This window comes from Garra rufa, chromosome 11 (genome assembly GCF_049309525.1).
Source record: "Garra rufa chromosome 11, GarRuf1.0, whole genome shotgun sequence".
In the NCBI taxonomy this organism is placed as follows: Eukaryota; Metazoa; Chordata; class Actinopteri; order Cypriniformes; family Cyprinidae; genus Garra; species Garra rufa.
Window position 1 is genome coordinate 33,818,644 of NC_133371.1, and position 18,228 is coordinate 33,836,871.

At 41.9% G+C, this 18,228-nt stretch overlaps 1 protein-coding gene across 1 annotated transcript; it reads right to left on the reverse strand.

Annotated features, from left to right (window-relative positions):
• Positions 1-5,728: 5,728 nt before the first annotated feature.
• LOC141345323 (chitin synthase chs-2-like) lies at positions 5,729-12,864 on the reverse strand. The gene is made up of 13 exons (XM_073850188.1): positions 12,836-12,864; positions 12,420-12,564; positions 12,119-12,307; positions 10,929-11,935; positions 10,702-10,791; positions 10,470-10,622; positions 10,213-10,387; positions 10,026-10,127; positions 9,801-9,942; positions 7,912-8,112; positions 7,539-7,823; positions 6,258-6,437; positions 5,729-6,117 (listed from the first exon to the last, which is right to left on the reverse strand). Exons 1-13 carry the CDS (start codon positions 12,862-12,864, stop codon positions 5,729-5,731), a joined length of 3,087 nt encoding a protein of 1,028 aa, XP_073706289.1.
• Between the last annotated feature and the right edge of the window lie 5,364 nt (positions 12,865-18,228).

An 18,228-nucleotide genomic window follows, 5' to 3' on the forward strand; every position in this document is an offset into this window, starting at 1 on the left:
AAATTGGCGAGTGGACGCACCACTCAGTCAGACTTTTGCTTTCAGAGCCGATGTGTCGAGCCTCTAAACAGCCGAGAAGAGTTCTTCAGAGTTCATGCTCCCTCCTGCTGCTGCGCTGCCATAACTAAAAGAGTGTTTCACAGAAAGAGCATTGTTTGGCAGCCGCCAGCGCGGTCCCGCGGGCGGCCGTTTTCACGGCCATATAAAGCCTTTTTGCATTCCAGCGAGCAGCCCCGGCGAGTGCATTGCCCCGCGGCGCCTCCCTGGGCAAACCGGGATCACAAAAGAGCAATTTCTAGCGGCCGTTTTAGACGTTCTTTTCAGGATGTCTTTTCGGCCGTGCGTTTCTGGATGTGGTAGTTTCCTCTCCTCAGCGAACGGACATGAGCGCTGCCTCACGTGTTTAGGCTTTGAGCACGCTGGGGTGGTGCTCATGAATGGTTCATGCGGTGAAAGCATGACCATGACCACGCTGAAGTCCTGCCGCTCGTTCGCGGCGTGTCCCCTTTGGTCAGGTGATGTCCACCTGCGTGGTCCAGGAACGCCACCTATGGCTGACTCTGGCCTGGATGGCAGAGGCCGACAAAGTTCGCTTTCTCGACTCTCCCATTCCCCAGAGCGGCCTATTCGGCGACACTGTGAAGGGTTTTTGCTCAGCGGCGTTGAACGTATCGCCGGCCCCCAAAAGCCTGCGATCCTCCGCCCATCAGCATACCCCGTCGAGATGCCAGAGCAGTACGCCTCCCCGTCGTTCGGGCTGGGCGTCTCCTCTGGCGCTCCAACGGTCCAGAGGCAGACGGAGGCCGTCCAACATATCCTGCCCCGCCGCGAAGTTACCATTCCGCCGCCTGGGCCCCCGCCTCCGCCTGCCCGTCGCCGAGGGCGTCCCCCCGCAGCTCCGTCCCCTGCTGAGCCACACAATCCAGGCTCGCAGCCGACGTCGAGCCGCCCGTGGGAGAGGGACGCCGCTCGCCTCTCAGGGTCCTGTGACGGAAGACCCTCGCAGGCAAGCTTCGAAGCGTCCCTGATGCGAGCACCCCCGGAGGTGGAGAGAGCTACTCTGTCGGCACTCCCACTGGAAGCGGGACTTAGCCGGTCATTTGAAATCACAGAAAGACCCAGCTTTCTCACCTCTGGGGCCCCGGCCCCGAGTTTCCTTCCTGAGCAGCACTTCCACTCCTCGGAATCAGACTCGGGACCGGATGTCGCCAGCGCGGGAACCAGGGAAGTAGGTAAGCACTGCTTAGTGCAGTTAGACACTTCTCCAGGACGTTTATCCTTCTGGGTTTTGTCTCCTTCCCTGTCTTTCCCCAGGCTGCCCCACCACGGTCACGCCGGTCAACGTTCCCTTGATACCACTACACTGGTTGATACGGACGGTACGGCCCGGCTCCAGGCGTCCGCCCAGACTCACAGGTACCCCTTACATTCTTTATTCGGAAACAGGCGTGCCTCTGTTCTGCCTGCGGAGGTCGCGTTCCTACTGGCGAAGGACGCGATCCAGCCTGTCTCTCCGGCCGGGACGAGGTCGGGGTTTGATAAGAGTCCTGACTTCACGTGTCCAGTTAGAGTGGTGGGTTAACATCCGCCCTGGATGGAGCTCTGTTCCGATCCCTTCTTAGGCTGTCGGCACACATGCTCACGACGACGCACATACAAGTATGTTTCCGTCTCCAGGGCTGGGTTGCAGCCATCTGCCTGAAGGGCACCCGCTGTCGCGTCTCGATCTTCCCCGGCGCACACCCCTTCGGCGGTCTGCCCCGGGGAACGAGCGCTCAGCGTGAGGTGCTTCCATTTGGCTAGTCCCTCTCCTTCCTGCCTTCTTAGGCCATGGGAGCTCCCCTGTCCCCTCTTCGGCAGACAGGAATTCGCGTCTTCAACCGTCTCTTCGACTGGTGCTTTACCAGCCCACTCGTGAGTTCCGTTGTGCGAATACTGGGACCTGGTGCCTCGGTACCCCCGCCATCTGGTCCTTCAGGCCAACCGAGGGAATCCTTTTCCTCGGTCGGGAGCCCGACTCGGTCCACAAGACGGCCCGCCTTGCTACCAAGAGCGCGCAGTTAGTGCTGTAGTCCCTGAGCTAATCAGGCACTATACAGCGGTCCTCTCAAAATCAGAGGCTCCTGGGGCACATGACAGCTCTAGCCGCTTGCCGCTAGGCTGTTTCATGTGAGACCGCTGCAGCACGATCGAGTCCCATGATGGGCATGGCATCTCGGCTCTCTCCGGACTGGCGTTTTCCCGCAGTATTGCCGACAAGTCAGCCCGTGGCTTACCACAGGTTGGGTTGCCATGTACAACAGAGGCTTACAGCTCCTCCCATCTGCTCCCATGGAGTCCGACGTGGCAGATTTTGCTACTTGCCATTCATTTGAAGCAGGAAACTCAACCGTGCAGCCGGCCGGTTCCCACGGCAGTCCACCTACCTGCAGAATGGCGACTCCACCCCGTGACGCAGCTAGTTGGAGTTATATCAGCAGGCCCAGCCATATCCGCTCGCCCTCCCGATTCCTCCCATTGCCAGAGTAACTCTGGCACATAGCTGCCCTCCGCAGCCCAAGTACGCCCTTCCCCAGTGAGCCTCCTTGCACAGATTCTGTGCGAGTCCAGGGAGGACGAGGAGTAAGTCTGTTGGTTGCGCTGCAAGGACGGCCCACCCGGACTTAGGTCTTAGTAACCATCCCCTCGCGGCAGTCCCTCCCTGTAAGGGCACGGGTTGACACCGTAGATCTCTCCGGCCTTTCACAGGCTGTGATACAAACTATTACTCGGTACTGAGCTCCCTTGACAAAGGCTGGCTTACGCACTGAGATGAGGTCTATCTGCTGGCATTCCTCTCGCTGAGAGGCACAGAGATACACGATTGCAGTAGTGCTTCCTTCCTGCAGGAGAGTTGGAGCGCAGGCTGTCCCCTCGACTCTCGGAATATATGCCGCCGCTTAGCCGCATATCACATGCAGTAGATGAAGCAAAATAGGTAAGCACCCACTGGTCGTGAGGTCCCTCAGAGGTGCCAGACCGCGCCTTATACCCTCTTGGGACCCCCCCGTCGCCCTTCGGGGCCACGGGGCGCTCCATTTGAGCCTCTGGCCTCAGTCGAGCTAGAATTCCTGTCATTTAGACAGCGCTCCTGATTGCCCTGGCCTCCATCAAGAGGGTAGGAGACCTACAAACTTTCTCTGTAGGGAAGCTTCCCCGTCGCCTTCTCAGGCCGCGGGGCGCTCCCTTGGAGCCTCGGGCCTCAGTCGAGCGAGAAAAACACTCCTGACTGCCCTGGCTCCCATTGAACGAGCTAAGGTTCCTCAGAGGTGCTCAGTGGGCCTCAGTCGAGTCCTGTCATTAAAGGAACACTCCACTTTTTTTGGAAATAGGCTCCTTCTCCAACTCCCCCCGAGTTTATAAGTTGATTTTTACCGTTTTGAAATCCATTCAGCCGTTCTCCTGTTTTGGCGATATCACATTTAGCATAGCTTAGCATAGATCATTGAATCCTATTAGACCAGTAGCATCACGTTCAAAAATGACCAACAAGTTTCGATATTTGTCCTATTTAAAACTTGACTCTTCTGTAGTTATATCGTGTACTAAGACCAGTGGTAATGCAAAGCTGCAAGTTTCTAGGCTGATAAGATTAGAAACTACACTTCCATTCCGGCGTAATAGTCAAGGAAGTTTGCTGCCGTAATATGGCCGAAGCAGGTGAAGTATTATCAGAAATGAGTTCCCAGCTAGTTTAGCATTTGCACATGTGCTGCGTGGTATAACTGCTCCTGCTTCAGCCTTATTACGGCAGCAAACTTCCTTGACTATTACGCCGGAATGGGAGTGTAGTTCCTAATCTTATCAGCCTAGAAACTTGCAGCTTTGCATTTCCACCGGTCTTAGTACACGATATAAGTACAGAAGAATCAAGTTTTAAATAGGGCAAATATCGAAACTCGTTGGTCATTTTTGAACGTGATGCTACTGGTCTAATAGGATTCAATGATCTATGCTAAGCTATGCTAAAAGTGATATCGCCAAAACAGGAGAACGGCTGAATGGATTTCAAAACGGTAAAAATCAACTTATAAACTCGGGGGGAGTTGGAGAATGAGCCTATTTCCAAAAAAAGTGGAGTGTTCCTTTAAGACAGCGCTCCTGACTGCCCTGGCTCCTATTAAGAGGGTTGGAGACCTACAAGCTTTCCTTGCCAGCAAAGTGTGTCAAGAAATTCGGGCCCGGCGACTCTCACGTTACTACCTGAGACCCCGGCCCGGCTATTGTGCCCAAGGTTCCCCACCACGCTTTCCGCCGTCAGGTGGTGAACCTGCAAGCTCTGCCCTGGAGGAGGCAGACCCAGCCTTGCGATGTTGTGTCTATGTGAAAATGAAATCGCTCGGCACTTCAGACGCACCTAGCAGCTTATCTGCTTTGGGGTTCAGCAGAAAGGGAATGCTGTCCCCAAACTGAGGTGGCTCATTGGGTGGTAGATGCCATCTCCCTCTCTTATCTATATCAGGGAGAGCCATGCCCCTTAGGTGTTCATGCCCACTCCATTAAGAGTGCTGCTTCATCCTATGCGTTGGCTCATGGCGCCTCACTAGCAGATATCTGTAGAGCTGCGGGCTGGGCGACACCTATACCTTCGCTAGGTTCTTCAACCTCCGCGCAGAGGCCGTATCCTCCCGTGTCTTAACATGAGACTTCAGGTGAGCGGGGGGACGGCTGGTGTCGGCTTGCTGCGCCATTCCCACGTGGATCCGTGCGCTATCTCCCAGAATGTTCCCTCCGGCGAACCTGGGTCCTCCATGCCCCGCAGTCAGGGCTAGATGCGGAGTAGTCCTTGGCTGTGATCCTGCCTGGGTCTCCTTCGCCCCGCAGGTTGTGGCTATACTTTCCAATATTTTCCAGCGGAGGAGACCGCTGTTTCCCTCGTGTATCCCTAAGAAGCCTTATGGATATATTGAATTATTCTCATTCCACATGCACAAATTCCATGTGCTCCGCCCCCCCAACCCATGCTTCAGTACAACTGGCATCCCTGCAGGCCCCCCTTATAAAAAAGGGGCCTCGGGGCGTTGGGAAGGTTACGTTCAATGACCGCCTGCGGACACGTCTGGGAAGACCTGCCGGCACGTGGCGTTGTGCGTAACGCGGCGTCAGGGTCGTGGCCTTTTCCATGGGTCTAAGTTCCCAATGTAACGTCGAAGTGATTCGACTGAAGGGGTAACGTCTAGGTTACGAAGGTAACCCTCATTCCCCAAAGGAGGGAACGGAGACGTTACATTCCCCTGCCACGCCCCTGGCGTCGCGCTGACGCCGGGCTCTCCCGGCTCTTCAGCAAAAGCCTGACTGAGTGGTGCGCGCAGCCGTCTTATATACCCGTATGTACGGGGGCGTGGCCGGCGCGCACGTCCACTCGCCAATTTTCAATTGGCCTTTTTAATAAGGCTCAGAGGTGATCGGTCTCTCAAGCGAGATCCCAATGTAACGTCTCCGTTCCCTCCTTCGGGGAACGAGGGTTACCTTCGTAACCTAGACGATATTATGTATCGAAGTCATACTTACTTTGATGAAGACTAAGCTGGACCTCCTGTTCCCTATGGTGTAGGAATATAGTTTTATTTTCAATTGTAAAATTAAAAACAAAACTATACATAATAATAGTTATAAATAGATAAAATAATATACTACACAGATAGATGGAAGAGTCAGTGTAAATGTATCCTTTAGTGTGGACATGTTTTTACCTTTGTGTTTCTAAGGGAGTAGGTGGATTTTCGGTTTGTGTTATGATTTCTGTTGGTGGAATCTCCTCACTCAGATAATCAGATTCCAAGCATGGACATTTGCAGCATGTGGCATTCATGACCTTCTTCTTGATGGTATCTACTGCTGTAGTTTTAGCCTTGCCTCCGGTTTCACGAGTGCCCCATGTGACATTGTTCATGTTGACTATGGAGTAAATAACTAAGAGTAGATACCCACTGGGAATGCAGAGGAAGTATAACAATCCATAGATGACCAGTGACAACTCCTGAGGGTGCAAAGCTGCCGTGATGAGGTACAAAGCTCCCATGCCAATGAGGAACAGACCGCTGGGGGTCAGAAAAGTCTTTTGCTTTACTAGATCACCTATCAGAGTTGACATGAGGAGAACAAGTAATATAGAGAGTTATTTTACACTCATCTAGATTAGAGTCTAAATTTAGATTGTCTTGCTATTCTTAAAGACAAACAAAAATGTAAAGTAAAAAAAAAACAAAAAACGTTACCTATGATTGAAAGTAGTGTTCCCGCCATAAGAAATGCATAGAGTATACTCATGATTGCTGCAATTTTAATCTGCGTGTCAGATTTCAGTTTGAAGCACAGGATGAGGTAGACAGTAGGGGGCACTATGGCCAAAACTAGGGCTGTATTTGCACCCATTTCAAAGATGAACACAAAGCTTCCTGCAAGATAAACAAAGCACTTTAATAGAAATTTTGGACAGATGTGACTGTAAAAACATAATTTTTATGCCATATTGCTGAAACGGAATAATACAGTTCAATTCAAAAGTTTGCATACATCTTGCAGAATCTGCAAAATGTTATTTTACCAAAATAAGGATCGTACAAAATGCATGTAATTTTTTTTTATTGAGTACTGACCTGAATAAGATATTCCACATAAAAGACGTTTTATAAAAATAACCCTGTTCAGAAGTTTACTTACACTTGATTCTTAATACTGTGTTGTTACCTGAATGATCCATATAGCTGTGTTTTTTTGTTTGTTTGTTTGTTTGTTTAGTGATAGTTGTTCATGAGTCCCTTGTTTGTTCTGAACAGTTAAACTGTCCACTTAAGAAAAATCCTTCAGGTCCCACAAACTCTTTTCCAACAATGACGGTATAATTATGAGATCCATCTTTACACATCGAAGACAACTAAGGGACCGGGGGTGTAAACTTTGATGTATATTTTTCTTATTTTGCCTAAATATCATATTTTTTTGTTAAGTACTGCCCTTCAGAAGCTACAGAAGATACTTACATGTTTCCAATATGACAAAGTAAGTGAAATGTACCCTGCTCTTCAAATTCAAAAAGTCTTTACCCCCAGCTCTTAATGCATGTTTTTTCCTCCTGGAGCATCAGTGAGTGTTTTAACCTTCTGTAATGTAATAATAATATATAATAATAATTCTGAAATATAATGTATATGAGTCCCTTCAGTTGTCCTCAGTGTGAAAAGATGGACCTCAAAATCATACAGTCATTGTTGGAAAGGGTTCAAATACACAAAAATGCTAAAAAAAAAAAAAAAAAAGAGAGAGAGAGAATTTGTGGGACATAAAGGATTTTTCTAAAGAACAGAAGGCAGTTTAACTGTTCAGGACAAACAAGGGACTTCTGTGGACTACATGTAAATGTCTTTTATGTGAAATATTTTATTCAGGTCAGTACTAAATAAAAAATAACATGCATTTTTTTATGATCCATCTTATTTTGGTAACTTCAACTGAAATTGCAATAAGCAGAAATTATTGACTAAACTGCAAATCTTTACCTGATATCATGAGACAGACAGTGGCAGGGCCCAGGATGGAAGCTGCCATGCTGATAATCTGGTACAAGATGTACATTTTTGAGATCGAGCTGTTCTTCTGAGAGGTCAGTCCTCCTGAGCTCAAGAGATCAATGGTGTTGGCCATGGTAGAGGGTCCCCAGCGTCTGCGCTGATTGTAAAACTCTTTAAAGTCCTGTGGAGCGTTGGTGTAGGCATCAGATGCTGCGTTGTACTCCACCCTCCACCCCTGCTGCAGCAGCAGAGTGCACAACCAGCGGTCCTCACCTGATATTTCACCAAACGGAGGGTGAATTACTTTAGTCTAGGTTAAATTGATATTATAGCAGTTAGTAGTATTTAGCTTCAAGCAGACCTTGATCATACTGGACGTATTGGCTGGCTTCACTGGCTTTGGTTGTGTAAGTCTTCATGACATTGTCGTCCATAAGTGCAGCTCCTCTGAAAAGACTAAAACATCCAGGGCTGCACAGTACACAGCCGTACACATGCTCCGCAGTCTTTTGCAGCCAGTGGCCCACCGCATATTCAAACTTCTGATACCACACCATGGGCCCTTCAAGCATAAGGAAGAAATTATCTCATTAGTCAAATTATCACCTTTAAAATCTATTCAGAAGTACTCTCTAATGCATATTTAAAATAGTTTGTCTTTTGTCTGCTTCTGAGACTTTACAAGCAGCGAATTATTACATTTTGTGAAGAACAGAAGAAATATTACTGTATTCACTAGCTTTCTGTTTCAGGTATGATACTTTATGTGCGTCAGTTTACACTGTAAGGATCGTCTGTTTTAAACTTAAAACAGAAAGCAGACGTTTTCTCATGCTGAGAGTGAGAGATAAGCAGATGTTAATGTGTGAGAAATATCAGTTACAATTTACAATACGGTACCACTAATATGCATTATTTATGCTTAACTAATGCCCAGATAATCATGAGTTAATGTATAACTCAGAACTCAGAAGAACTAAACCATTTATAAATTATTACTGCATCAGCAACCATTTAACATTCTGTATGATTCATACATTAAGTAATCAATAAAATGTTAGGCTATTAGACAAAGTGTCATAATGTATTAATTCCCTAATAACATATAGTATTAACTAATAGTGTAAATTAATGTTTTCATTACCACAATGGGTCAAAGCCATGCATTTCAACTTCCAGTTATGTTCTTTAATTAAATATTAGCTAATGATATGCGATGATATTATTATGTTATAAATTTACTTATTGAGGCACATGACATAGTAATTCAACGTCCATAACCACAATTACATATTACTTATCAATTAGTTAATATTCCGTATCATTGTCATTATCATAATCAGGAGTTATACTCCTGATTATCTGTGCATTAGTTAAGCATTGTTTATTATTAGTGCACCCATATTGTAAAGTGTTATCAAAATATCACATATGGTGTTAAAAAATAAATCATTCAGCGGTTACAAACCGTTCCTTTTGACTGTCTTTATCTCTTGCCATTAACTATCACTGTCAGAAACAATTTTTTAACGGAAGGAAAGCATTTGTTTGTTGTTTACATCCAAGTATCGCCAATATGGTCGCGTATCCGAGTAACTGACCAAATCTTACCTTATTGTAAGATTCTCTTACCTTATTGCTTACTTAGAATTTTAATTGTTATTTATTCATATTTTATTCATCTTTCAACCATGTCTTTCTATTTCAGAAATAGTACCGACAATGGACAATACAAAACAGTATCCTCCGGGGAAAAAAAAAAAAAAAAAATGCGAACAGAGCAGCTTCTACATGCGAAAAGGGAAAGCGACAAAGTCCATCACATAACCCGAATCAACACTGGCTTGACTTTTCAGAGATGGCGAGAGCTACAAGATTTAAAAGCAAGCCAGAGATGGCTTTTTCTTGCTTAACAGGTAAGATATTTTATTGAATGATAAATAGTCATGCAGTCATGTTTCTAACATTAGTAAGTTCATTAACGTTTGATCTTATAAGACTAGCAAGCTTTACATCCAGTGTTAATGTCCTGTAATGTTAACTTTAATTCACAGCATCAGTGTTTCTAATAAATCAAAAAACAATGGCACCTGCTTAGATGACATCTTTTAAGTTTTCCAATGAACGACCATGATTACGCTCAGAGCCAAAGCACTGCCAAAACTATCTGCTTTCGAAAGACTAATGCAGTTTTATTTTTTAATTGCTAGAGGGCCAAAAGTCACATGATGTAGCTTTGAAATATCCAACCTGTGCCTGTTGGATGAATCCTGCCACAGGCAGCTCCAACCTCTGGGTAGAGTTTAAGTCTGTCGATTAACAGCATGACTGCAGACGGCTGAAAATCAGTATCTCCATCCAAGGCCAAGATATATGTGTTCTCCCTGTCTTTCTAAGGTGCATTAAAAACATACAGTAGTGAAATATTCTGGCTGAATCTGCATTAAGCTGTAGAAAGTCTATTAAGCCACTAACCTTCAATTTCTCCTTAAGCGAATTTAGTTCTTCACCTCCCTTAAGCTTTTTGAAGTACTGTCTGTTAAGTCTCCAGCCGAGAATGTAATACAAGTACATTATCTGCAAACACAGATGATTAGTGAAGTTCTGGGTATAAAAACGCATACCTTTATTTAGTTTTAACTGGATCTTTAAAGAATGTTACCTGAGACCATCTTTTCTTGTGACGGATAAGTGTCTTGTCTTTGAGGTGGACCATCATAAGATTGCCTTTAGGGAGGATGTATTCTAGCCGACCCCCATAAGGGGTGTTTATGATCGTCTGGTGTGGTAATGCTGCCTTCTGCTTGAATATACATGGGTCCTCTTCACTGAAAATGCTAATATGTGAAGTATTGGTAGATTAGTTATTGCACATAAGTTCTCCGAACACAAACGGATATAACTAAGGAGGATTCTTACGTGTAAACTTCTTTAACTACATCCACAAGAATTTCAGCATATTCATTTGCATGTCTTCCATTATCAACATCTTTGAAAGCATCATCAAAATAAATATGGAATTCAAACTTGACATCGCTGTGTTTGTCCGTCTCGGGCCTGTATTTATCAAGCCTGTTAGTAAAAGAAATAGTATTGAAATTACAATTCAATTGAGATTTTTACAAGTTGAGTAAGTGTAGTCTATGTTTACCTGAACATAGAGATAATTATCTTCATCATTTCATCATAGGTCTCGTGCCACATTGTTGCACACAGAAACACTCTGATGGTTTCTTTTGCACTAAGAAGTACAGTAAATATTGACTCAGTCAATATAACTCATTTCATAGTAAGATATGTTAGAGCTCATATCACATCTTTAATATTGGATGATATATTACCAATATGCAACCATACTTAGAAAGTAAAAACACTTACCCCTGTTTCTTCTTCCTTATCTTTCTAATTTCAAAACGGGTGTTTAGCAGCATGGACTGTTCTAGAAATGCTCCTTCATACATGCGTTGCACAAACAGATCTTGGGTTCTTTCTATTCGCTGGATCTTCAGGAACCAGATGTAAACCGTACTCAGAATGAGTCCTAGCCACCAGCTCAGAGCAGAGAAGCCCAAACAGGCCAGTCCTCCTATGTTCATCTGTGCCACAATGTCCCTGGCATCCAGAGTTCTTATAGCATCAGTCAACAGCAAATACAACCATTCATCACTGGATTTTGGCTGAAGGTTCTCAAAACAGGTTTGATTAGACTCTGGGATCCTGACTACAACTGGAATCAAAAACACTGCCATAACGGTGATCGAGGCCAGGTACATGGGCATGATGAAGCTGCGACGCAGGGTGTGCATCTTACAAGCCACAACCACAAACCAGCGGCACAAGGCAGAGGATACAATCTGGATTGCCACCAGTGAAATAACAACTGTTTCGGAGACAAGTCTGACCGAATTCCAATTCTGACCTGAAAGAGGAACATAAGCTCCAACCACAGCTGATGTAACCAGGATTCTCATCAAACTGGAGATGATGCAGACCACGTTACGTGACTGAGCGATGTCTATGGAAATGTCTTTTAGAAAAGATACTTTGAAGAGCGTGCTGTAGTTCTCCCACCAGTTTACAGAAACGCAGATGGTTCCCATAACGGCAAGGGCAACTGATATTTTTATCTCTAAGGAACCTTCGAATACCAAATAATTGACAGCAAAGAGCACATAACCTATGACGATTAAGAAAATGGAGCATGCAGGGAGCATTATGAGCTGCTTTCTCTCTTTGGCAAGGCACTCAGCGACCACCTGGAAGACAGCGGACAGGATGCTCACGCTGTTTAGGATCATCACATTGGTGACAATGTCAAAATGTGGCATGGCTACTATTGTTAGAACTGCAGCTCCCAATGCAACCAGGAACTCAACAAACAGAACCTAGAAGAAAAGTCAAATCAAAGTCATCATAAATTAGGTTCTGTTCTACGACCCTGAAAACACTAGGTGTTAAAAGAAATTGCTAGTAGATGTCAATATCACAAACAATTATAAATAAATGGCAAGTATCATTTTGAAATAAACATCAGATTTTCAAGTCGAAAAACATACTTGTTTGCTTACCCAAAAAAACGTTGTTTTCGAGGGGATGGTTGCACTCTTGAAAATGAACTTCCATGTGCTCTTCAGCAGAAGGAGAACACTTGGCCCAACCAGAACGAAGCCAATGCCAAGTAGGGCAGTCGGTTTTTGTTCTGAACATATAATCTCAGTTTGATTGTTTCCAAATGTAATTAAAAGCAGAAATGATGTCTGTAAACACAAAAAAAATCAGTCTAACATTTTGTTTAATATTCAGTAGATAAGTTAAATGTTATCCCATTATGCATAAAATGATTAGCCAATGATTAGTAAAACAGCTCACTTGACTGAGTAGCGTGAGGACGAAGACAAGCATGCCAACGATGGCACACGAGAACCATTTAAAACACTGCACTCGTTTCTTTGGCATCTGCTCATCTTGAATAATTGGCACTTGTTTGCACACATCCCAAGATTGGCCGTTTTGGCTGTTTTAGAAAAAAATAAGAGAATAGTATATTGTTAAAGCAAATAATAATATATGCACAGACACACACATACACATGATGAATAAATGTTAGCAAAAAAATCTAAATATTTGTTTTTTTTTTAAATGTAACATAAAAAAAGTTTAAATGAAGTAAAATGTGTAAATATACAACATATCAATCTTATATATTCTTATTAAATGTTAGCAGAAATAAGTAAATAATATATTTTTTTAATACAACTTTAAATTAGGTTATTCTTAAAAAGTACCTGAATTCATGTCTCTGTTGTTGTTCCATATTGATGCTTTCAGAGCAGCAGAAACATTTGATCAGTCATCTGTAAAACGGACGAGAGCTTTATAACCAGATGGGAGGGAGCATTACGCAGTTTTTCAGCACGGTTTCTATGTAAATTCTGCCTTTCAAAGTTCAGTTTAATTTTCCAATTCCTTTAGAAATGAAATGGGTTTTCTACAAGTGACTCACCAGATGCACTATGTGGTCAAACAAATGTAGGCAATCCCTTCTAATGAATGGATTACACTAGTAATGGACATAATTCAAGGAAAGAAAATCGTAATGCTATGCTATACATTGACATTCCAGGGAATTCTGTTGTTTCGCTTTAAAAATGTTACATTGACCCTTTTGTGTTGTCGCGTGATAGTGCACTTGCACATTAGATGCATTAATAATATGGTGTCTGGTAAGAACAAAAAACGTGTACCTATATAAAGTCCAGACTTGAACCTAAATAAGTACATGCCAAGAACATAAATGTAACTATGAATCTGTAAGACATATAAGGAAGAAGGAACTAAAAATTTAAGGAGAAACCCCTTTGTGATTTAGGGTTTCCATAAATATGCTGTAAGTAAAACATTCACCAGACAACAAGGAAATTTATATTTGAAAGTAACAAAGTGACCTGATTTTTTCTGGACTGCTAGATCAGGGCAGCTATGATTCTGTCACTTTGCTTTATTACTGTATATTAGGACACGGTTCCAAAACATACTTAGCAAAAGAGACCCAGAGAAAACTTCTTAAGCTTAAAAAGTGAAATGCAAATGTTCTTTTTTAGTTCATCTTTTATTCTTCCTGTCATATTACAGACGTGTAGCCTAATGAGTATATTCCCTTTAACACAGTAATACCGTAGGGGTGGGAATCTTTTGGGATACCTCACGATTCGATTAATTTTGATTCTTGGGGTCACGATTCAATTAAAAATCAATTATTGTTTTTTAATCATGATTCACAATTTTTAATACAAACGCATGATTTTTTTAAAATACAAAAACACACAAGTTTATAATATGAGTAAGTCCAGAATCAGGAAATCTGTGTTTCCTCTTGACTATTAACTTCCTAATAAATCAAAAATATTTTTCACTTCATATTAGGGAGATGTACATATATGTAACATTTGATTACTCTTTACTGAAAAAGAGTATTTTCAATCTATTTATATCGTCGTTATTCCCACCAGGAAAAAATATATTTCAGTGCTTCCGAATACTTTTCTATAATAACAAAAGAGCATTAATTAATGTAACATAATGTAACATTTTTTTGCTAAAAATGGGGCAGGATGTATTTGTTTTTCCTCCTCCATTGCTGTTGCTGATTTTTTCCAGCAACACTATGCTCTCATAATTATTATATTAACTAGAAAATTTGTTTTTGACATTTGTAAATCATTGTGAATCGCTAAAAGACTGAATTGTGATTAACATGTGAATACATTTTTTTCCTCACCCCTAAATTACCAGAACGACTTTACTGGTAAATACAAAAATGCACTGTTCACTCAGGTAATGGCGTTTTGTCTTTTAAGCGGTAAAACACCATTCACAAATCCATTTCAAAATACCAGTAAATTCTGTGAGATTGTTAACCAGACAGGGATATTCATGCAGCTGCATTTGACCCAGAGACATCGTAAGTCGACAACGTCAAACTAAAATGTACAGTGCAAAGTAAATGCACCATCTGCATCAGAATGTTATGATTGCCCCAGAGTAGGTGTCTTAAAGGTAATTTACTTAAAATGTTACTACTTCTCATACCGATAAATTGCCAGAACAAATTTTTCCAGTAGTTTTGAAAAGGTCATTTCCATTTCCAGTCATTTCCAGTGACAATTCCTAATGCTATGACATACAATAACATACAATATAGATTATCTAGAAAAGGCCCTTTCTGCTTTAGATGCACAATATCCTGTGACCTAATCCCTTCATGTTCCATTATGTAGAAAGCCTACCCAGAAGAATGAAATTGGTATGTAAGACTAACCCCCTATTAATAAAGTTTTCAAAGTACATATGGGTGCATTCAGGTATCCACATTCTTTTTGCCATATGGTGGATAATATCTTTCAAGTCGTTTATGATTTTATGATGAAAAAAATTATAATTTGAGTTTGTTTGCTCATCAGTGGATCCTCCGGAGTAGATAAGTGCCGTTAAAATGAGACTCCAAACAGTTGATAAAAACATTACAATAATCTACAAGTAATCCAAACGACTCCAGTCCATCAATTAGCATCTTGTCAAGTGAAAAGCTTGTGTATGTAAGTAACAAATACATCATTGAAGTCATGTACTGCCTTTGTTTTTTTTATTTTGTACTGTTCTCTGAGGTCTACTTATAATGTTCTCAAATTCTTTGGAAAAAAGCATCTTAATTTAGAAGCAATGGTCTTTTTTTTTGTCATGTTTTGACCCCTCTGATCTGAGCGCTCTGTTTGAACAGGTGTGGTGGATTGTAGACTAAGAAGTAAACACCCACTGCTATGACTGGCAAAGAGTTGTGGACTTTTGGCAGCCTATAACTTTTATAGATGGACGATGATGTGATTTAGGTTAAAAACGCATACGCAGTACATATCAAATGATTTGTAATAACCGACAAAGCAATAGTGATATCATAATAAAAACAGTTGCACTTGTGTTGTGCGACATTACTGTCGGCACAGCATCATCATTTAATTTCAATATTTCTGAAAATCTAGCGTCGAATTGTGCCTGGTTTTTAAATAAATCCACTTTAAAATAAAGTAATCATAGGACCAGAGTTCTTACCGATACCGTCTGGTTGTCACGTTTTTATTACCCATTGTAGGGTTTGGAGAGGGAATAACAGGTTTATCAAAGCTTGTAAGGAAGACATAACCAATAAATAAAACGTGGAGGAATCACTCCAGTCCTCTGCCAAATGTAAGACAATCACATGAATTGGCAAACTTTGGAAATTGATTTGAGGTCAACAAGAGGAAAGGGAAGCAATACATGTCTTTGGGAAAGGCCCTGGCTGAAACAACAAACAAAACAGCCGCTAACTAACTGGAGGAGTACTAAATAACCTGAGGTAAATTAAAAGAAATTAACAGCAAAAGCTTTCCTCAACACCTTCACTAACCAAAAACAGGGATAAACATTGAGTACAAAATAAAATGGCACCCTCCCAACTTAGGCATGAAGCAATTGGTCATATTGGTGGAACTAAATGTAAACAATGCCACTGAACCAAACAAAACTCACATTCGTTGCTGATTATTGCTGCTGAAAATGGTCAATTATTGTCATGTTTGTCTGTACTAATCGGTCGGACCAGGAAAAACATTTGGAGGACTATAGACTGCCAAAAATGATAACAAATCAAGGAGAAGTGTGCAAAAACTCTTAGAGAAACTAAAGGAATTTGTGGTTGGCCAAACTGAACCAGGACTTCCAGGGAAGGAATCTTGACAACATTTATTTGTGCTTATCATTTCCGGTCAGATAGGTGAAATATTAGGCTGATATCTTAATTAATATTGCTCGTACGCATCTTTACCACCTATTAACTTTAGTTTGTCAAAATATTGCACTCTTTCCTACTTACTAAGTCCTTCTCTATATGATTCTCCACGTTTTGTCCCGTGGTTTAGACAGCATAAATTAGCAGAACAACATATTCAGTAGTACATTAACCATGCAATCCATGCCGTTGTTTACATCCGAGTATCACCATTAAGACCACGTATCCGGGTAACTTACCAAATAGTGACGTAAGTGCAAACCCTCTATAGCTTAAAGAAAAAGTAAGCTAAAGTAGTCACACTATTTATAGTTTCAACACAACACTGCAGGTCAACAGGAATATACTTTAACATTCAATGGTTATCAATCAACGCAATAATGTTCAAGTTTGCACCACACTCAACAGATAAAAACTCAAAAAAGAAACACTTAACACAAGTCTGGAGCAGGGGAGAAATGAACCTCCCTTCACATTGCTGCTTCTGCTCTTTTGTCTGGTTTGCATCTCTGCAACACACCTGTGTGCAATTTGCAACTGCCAAGCAAGCAGTGTATGTGTGTAAGAGAGAGAGAACACACAGGGAAACACAACCACACCCAACGAGATGGGAAACGCACATCAACAATGAATATTAATATAATACATACATCCTAGGGATGTAACAATCTTCATTAAAAACAAAGTTCATCCACTTTTTTCTAAGGTTGGGAAGGAAGGCAATGTACAGACTGTTTTTCCACAACTTGGCACTGCACATCATCTTGTTGTCGTCGGGGCCATCTTTATCATTTGATTTCTGCGTAGACCTGCATTTGCCGCTCTCGTTATTTACCTGCTACATGCGTGAATTGGTGGGTGGGGCCAAACAGACAGTGATGTAGAAGCAGGTGTTAATCTTATTCTGCAGAGGCGGAGTTTGGCCACACTATGATGTCATAAAGTGACACATTCCACATCCTGTTGTTTTGGCAGGTTGGCTTCAAAATAAGCTGTTTTTAGACTAACAAAAAAGTTTTGAGTTCTGAAACTTACAGGATGGTTTTTTCTTTAGTATGGTGACCTCTTATATGTCTAAAGATCAAGGGAATTTTAATTTCTCAGTTCATGACCCCTTAACTTGTATTGATGGAAGCAACCGTATAATGTCCAAAATATAGATTTGTTTCTTACAAATGCAATATTTGCCCCCTGGAATTGTTTCCAGGGGTATTTTTTGCATTCATGAGGGCAAATGTTGTCTTTAATGTCAAATTCTCTGTTGTCTATAACAATAGACTGTTTAAAATTTTATCTAAATTATACATATAAAGCAAGAGCTCATAGGACTGCAGTATTATGACAAAAATCGTTATTGTAGATTATTGTTCTTTATATTGTAATAATGATTATTAATATCAATATAGAAAACAATATGAAAATTTTTTGTTTCGTTTTGGGCACCTCACATTCTGGCTTCACAGACAAACATGTCGATCAATGACATTAGCCATGTTTAGCACAAGTTATGCATAAACATACGTTATAATTAATGAAACTACAAAATTATTTTTTTATTTACATTGTATCTGCGCTAAGTTGTTTATGAAGAGGAAATCTGAATTTGAATCTAAATGTAATTCCACAAATTGACACTTTTCATTCATTTTCACATTTTAATTTAATTGCTACAGCTGTAATACGTTGTTTAATTTTGCTGGGGCATTTTTTGCCTCTTTGTCTTGAACTTATGGGGCATTTTAGTTTAGTTTCAGGGCATTTCTGCTGCAAGCCCTCATTTATTTCTGCCCCTGGCCTGTCAGCTGTCCTCATAATATTTGGCCTGTTATACTGAATAAATCACCATGGACCACA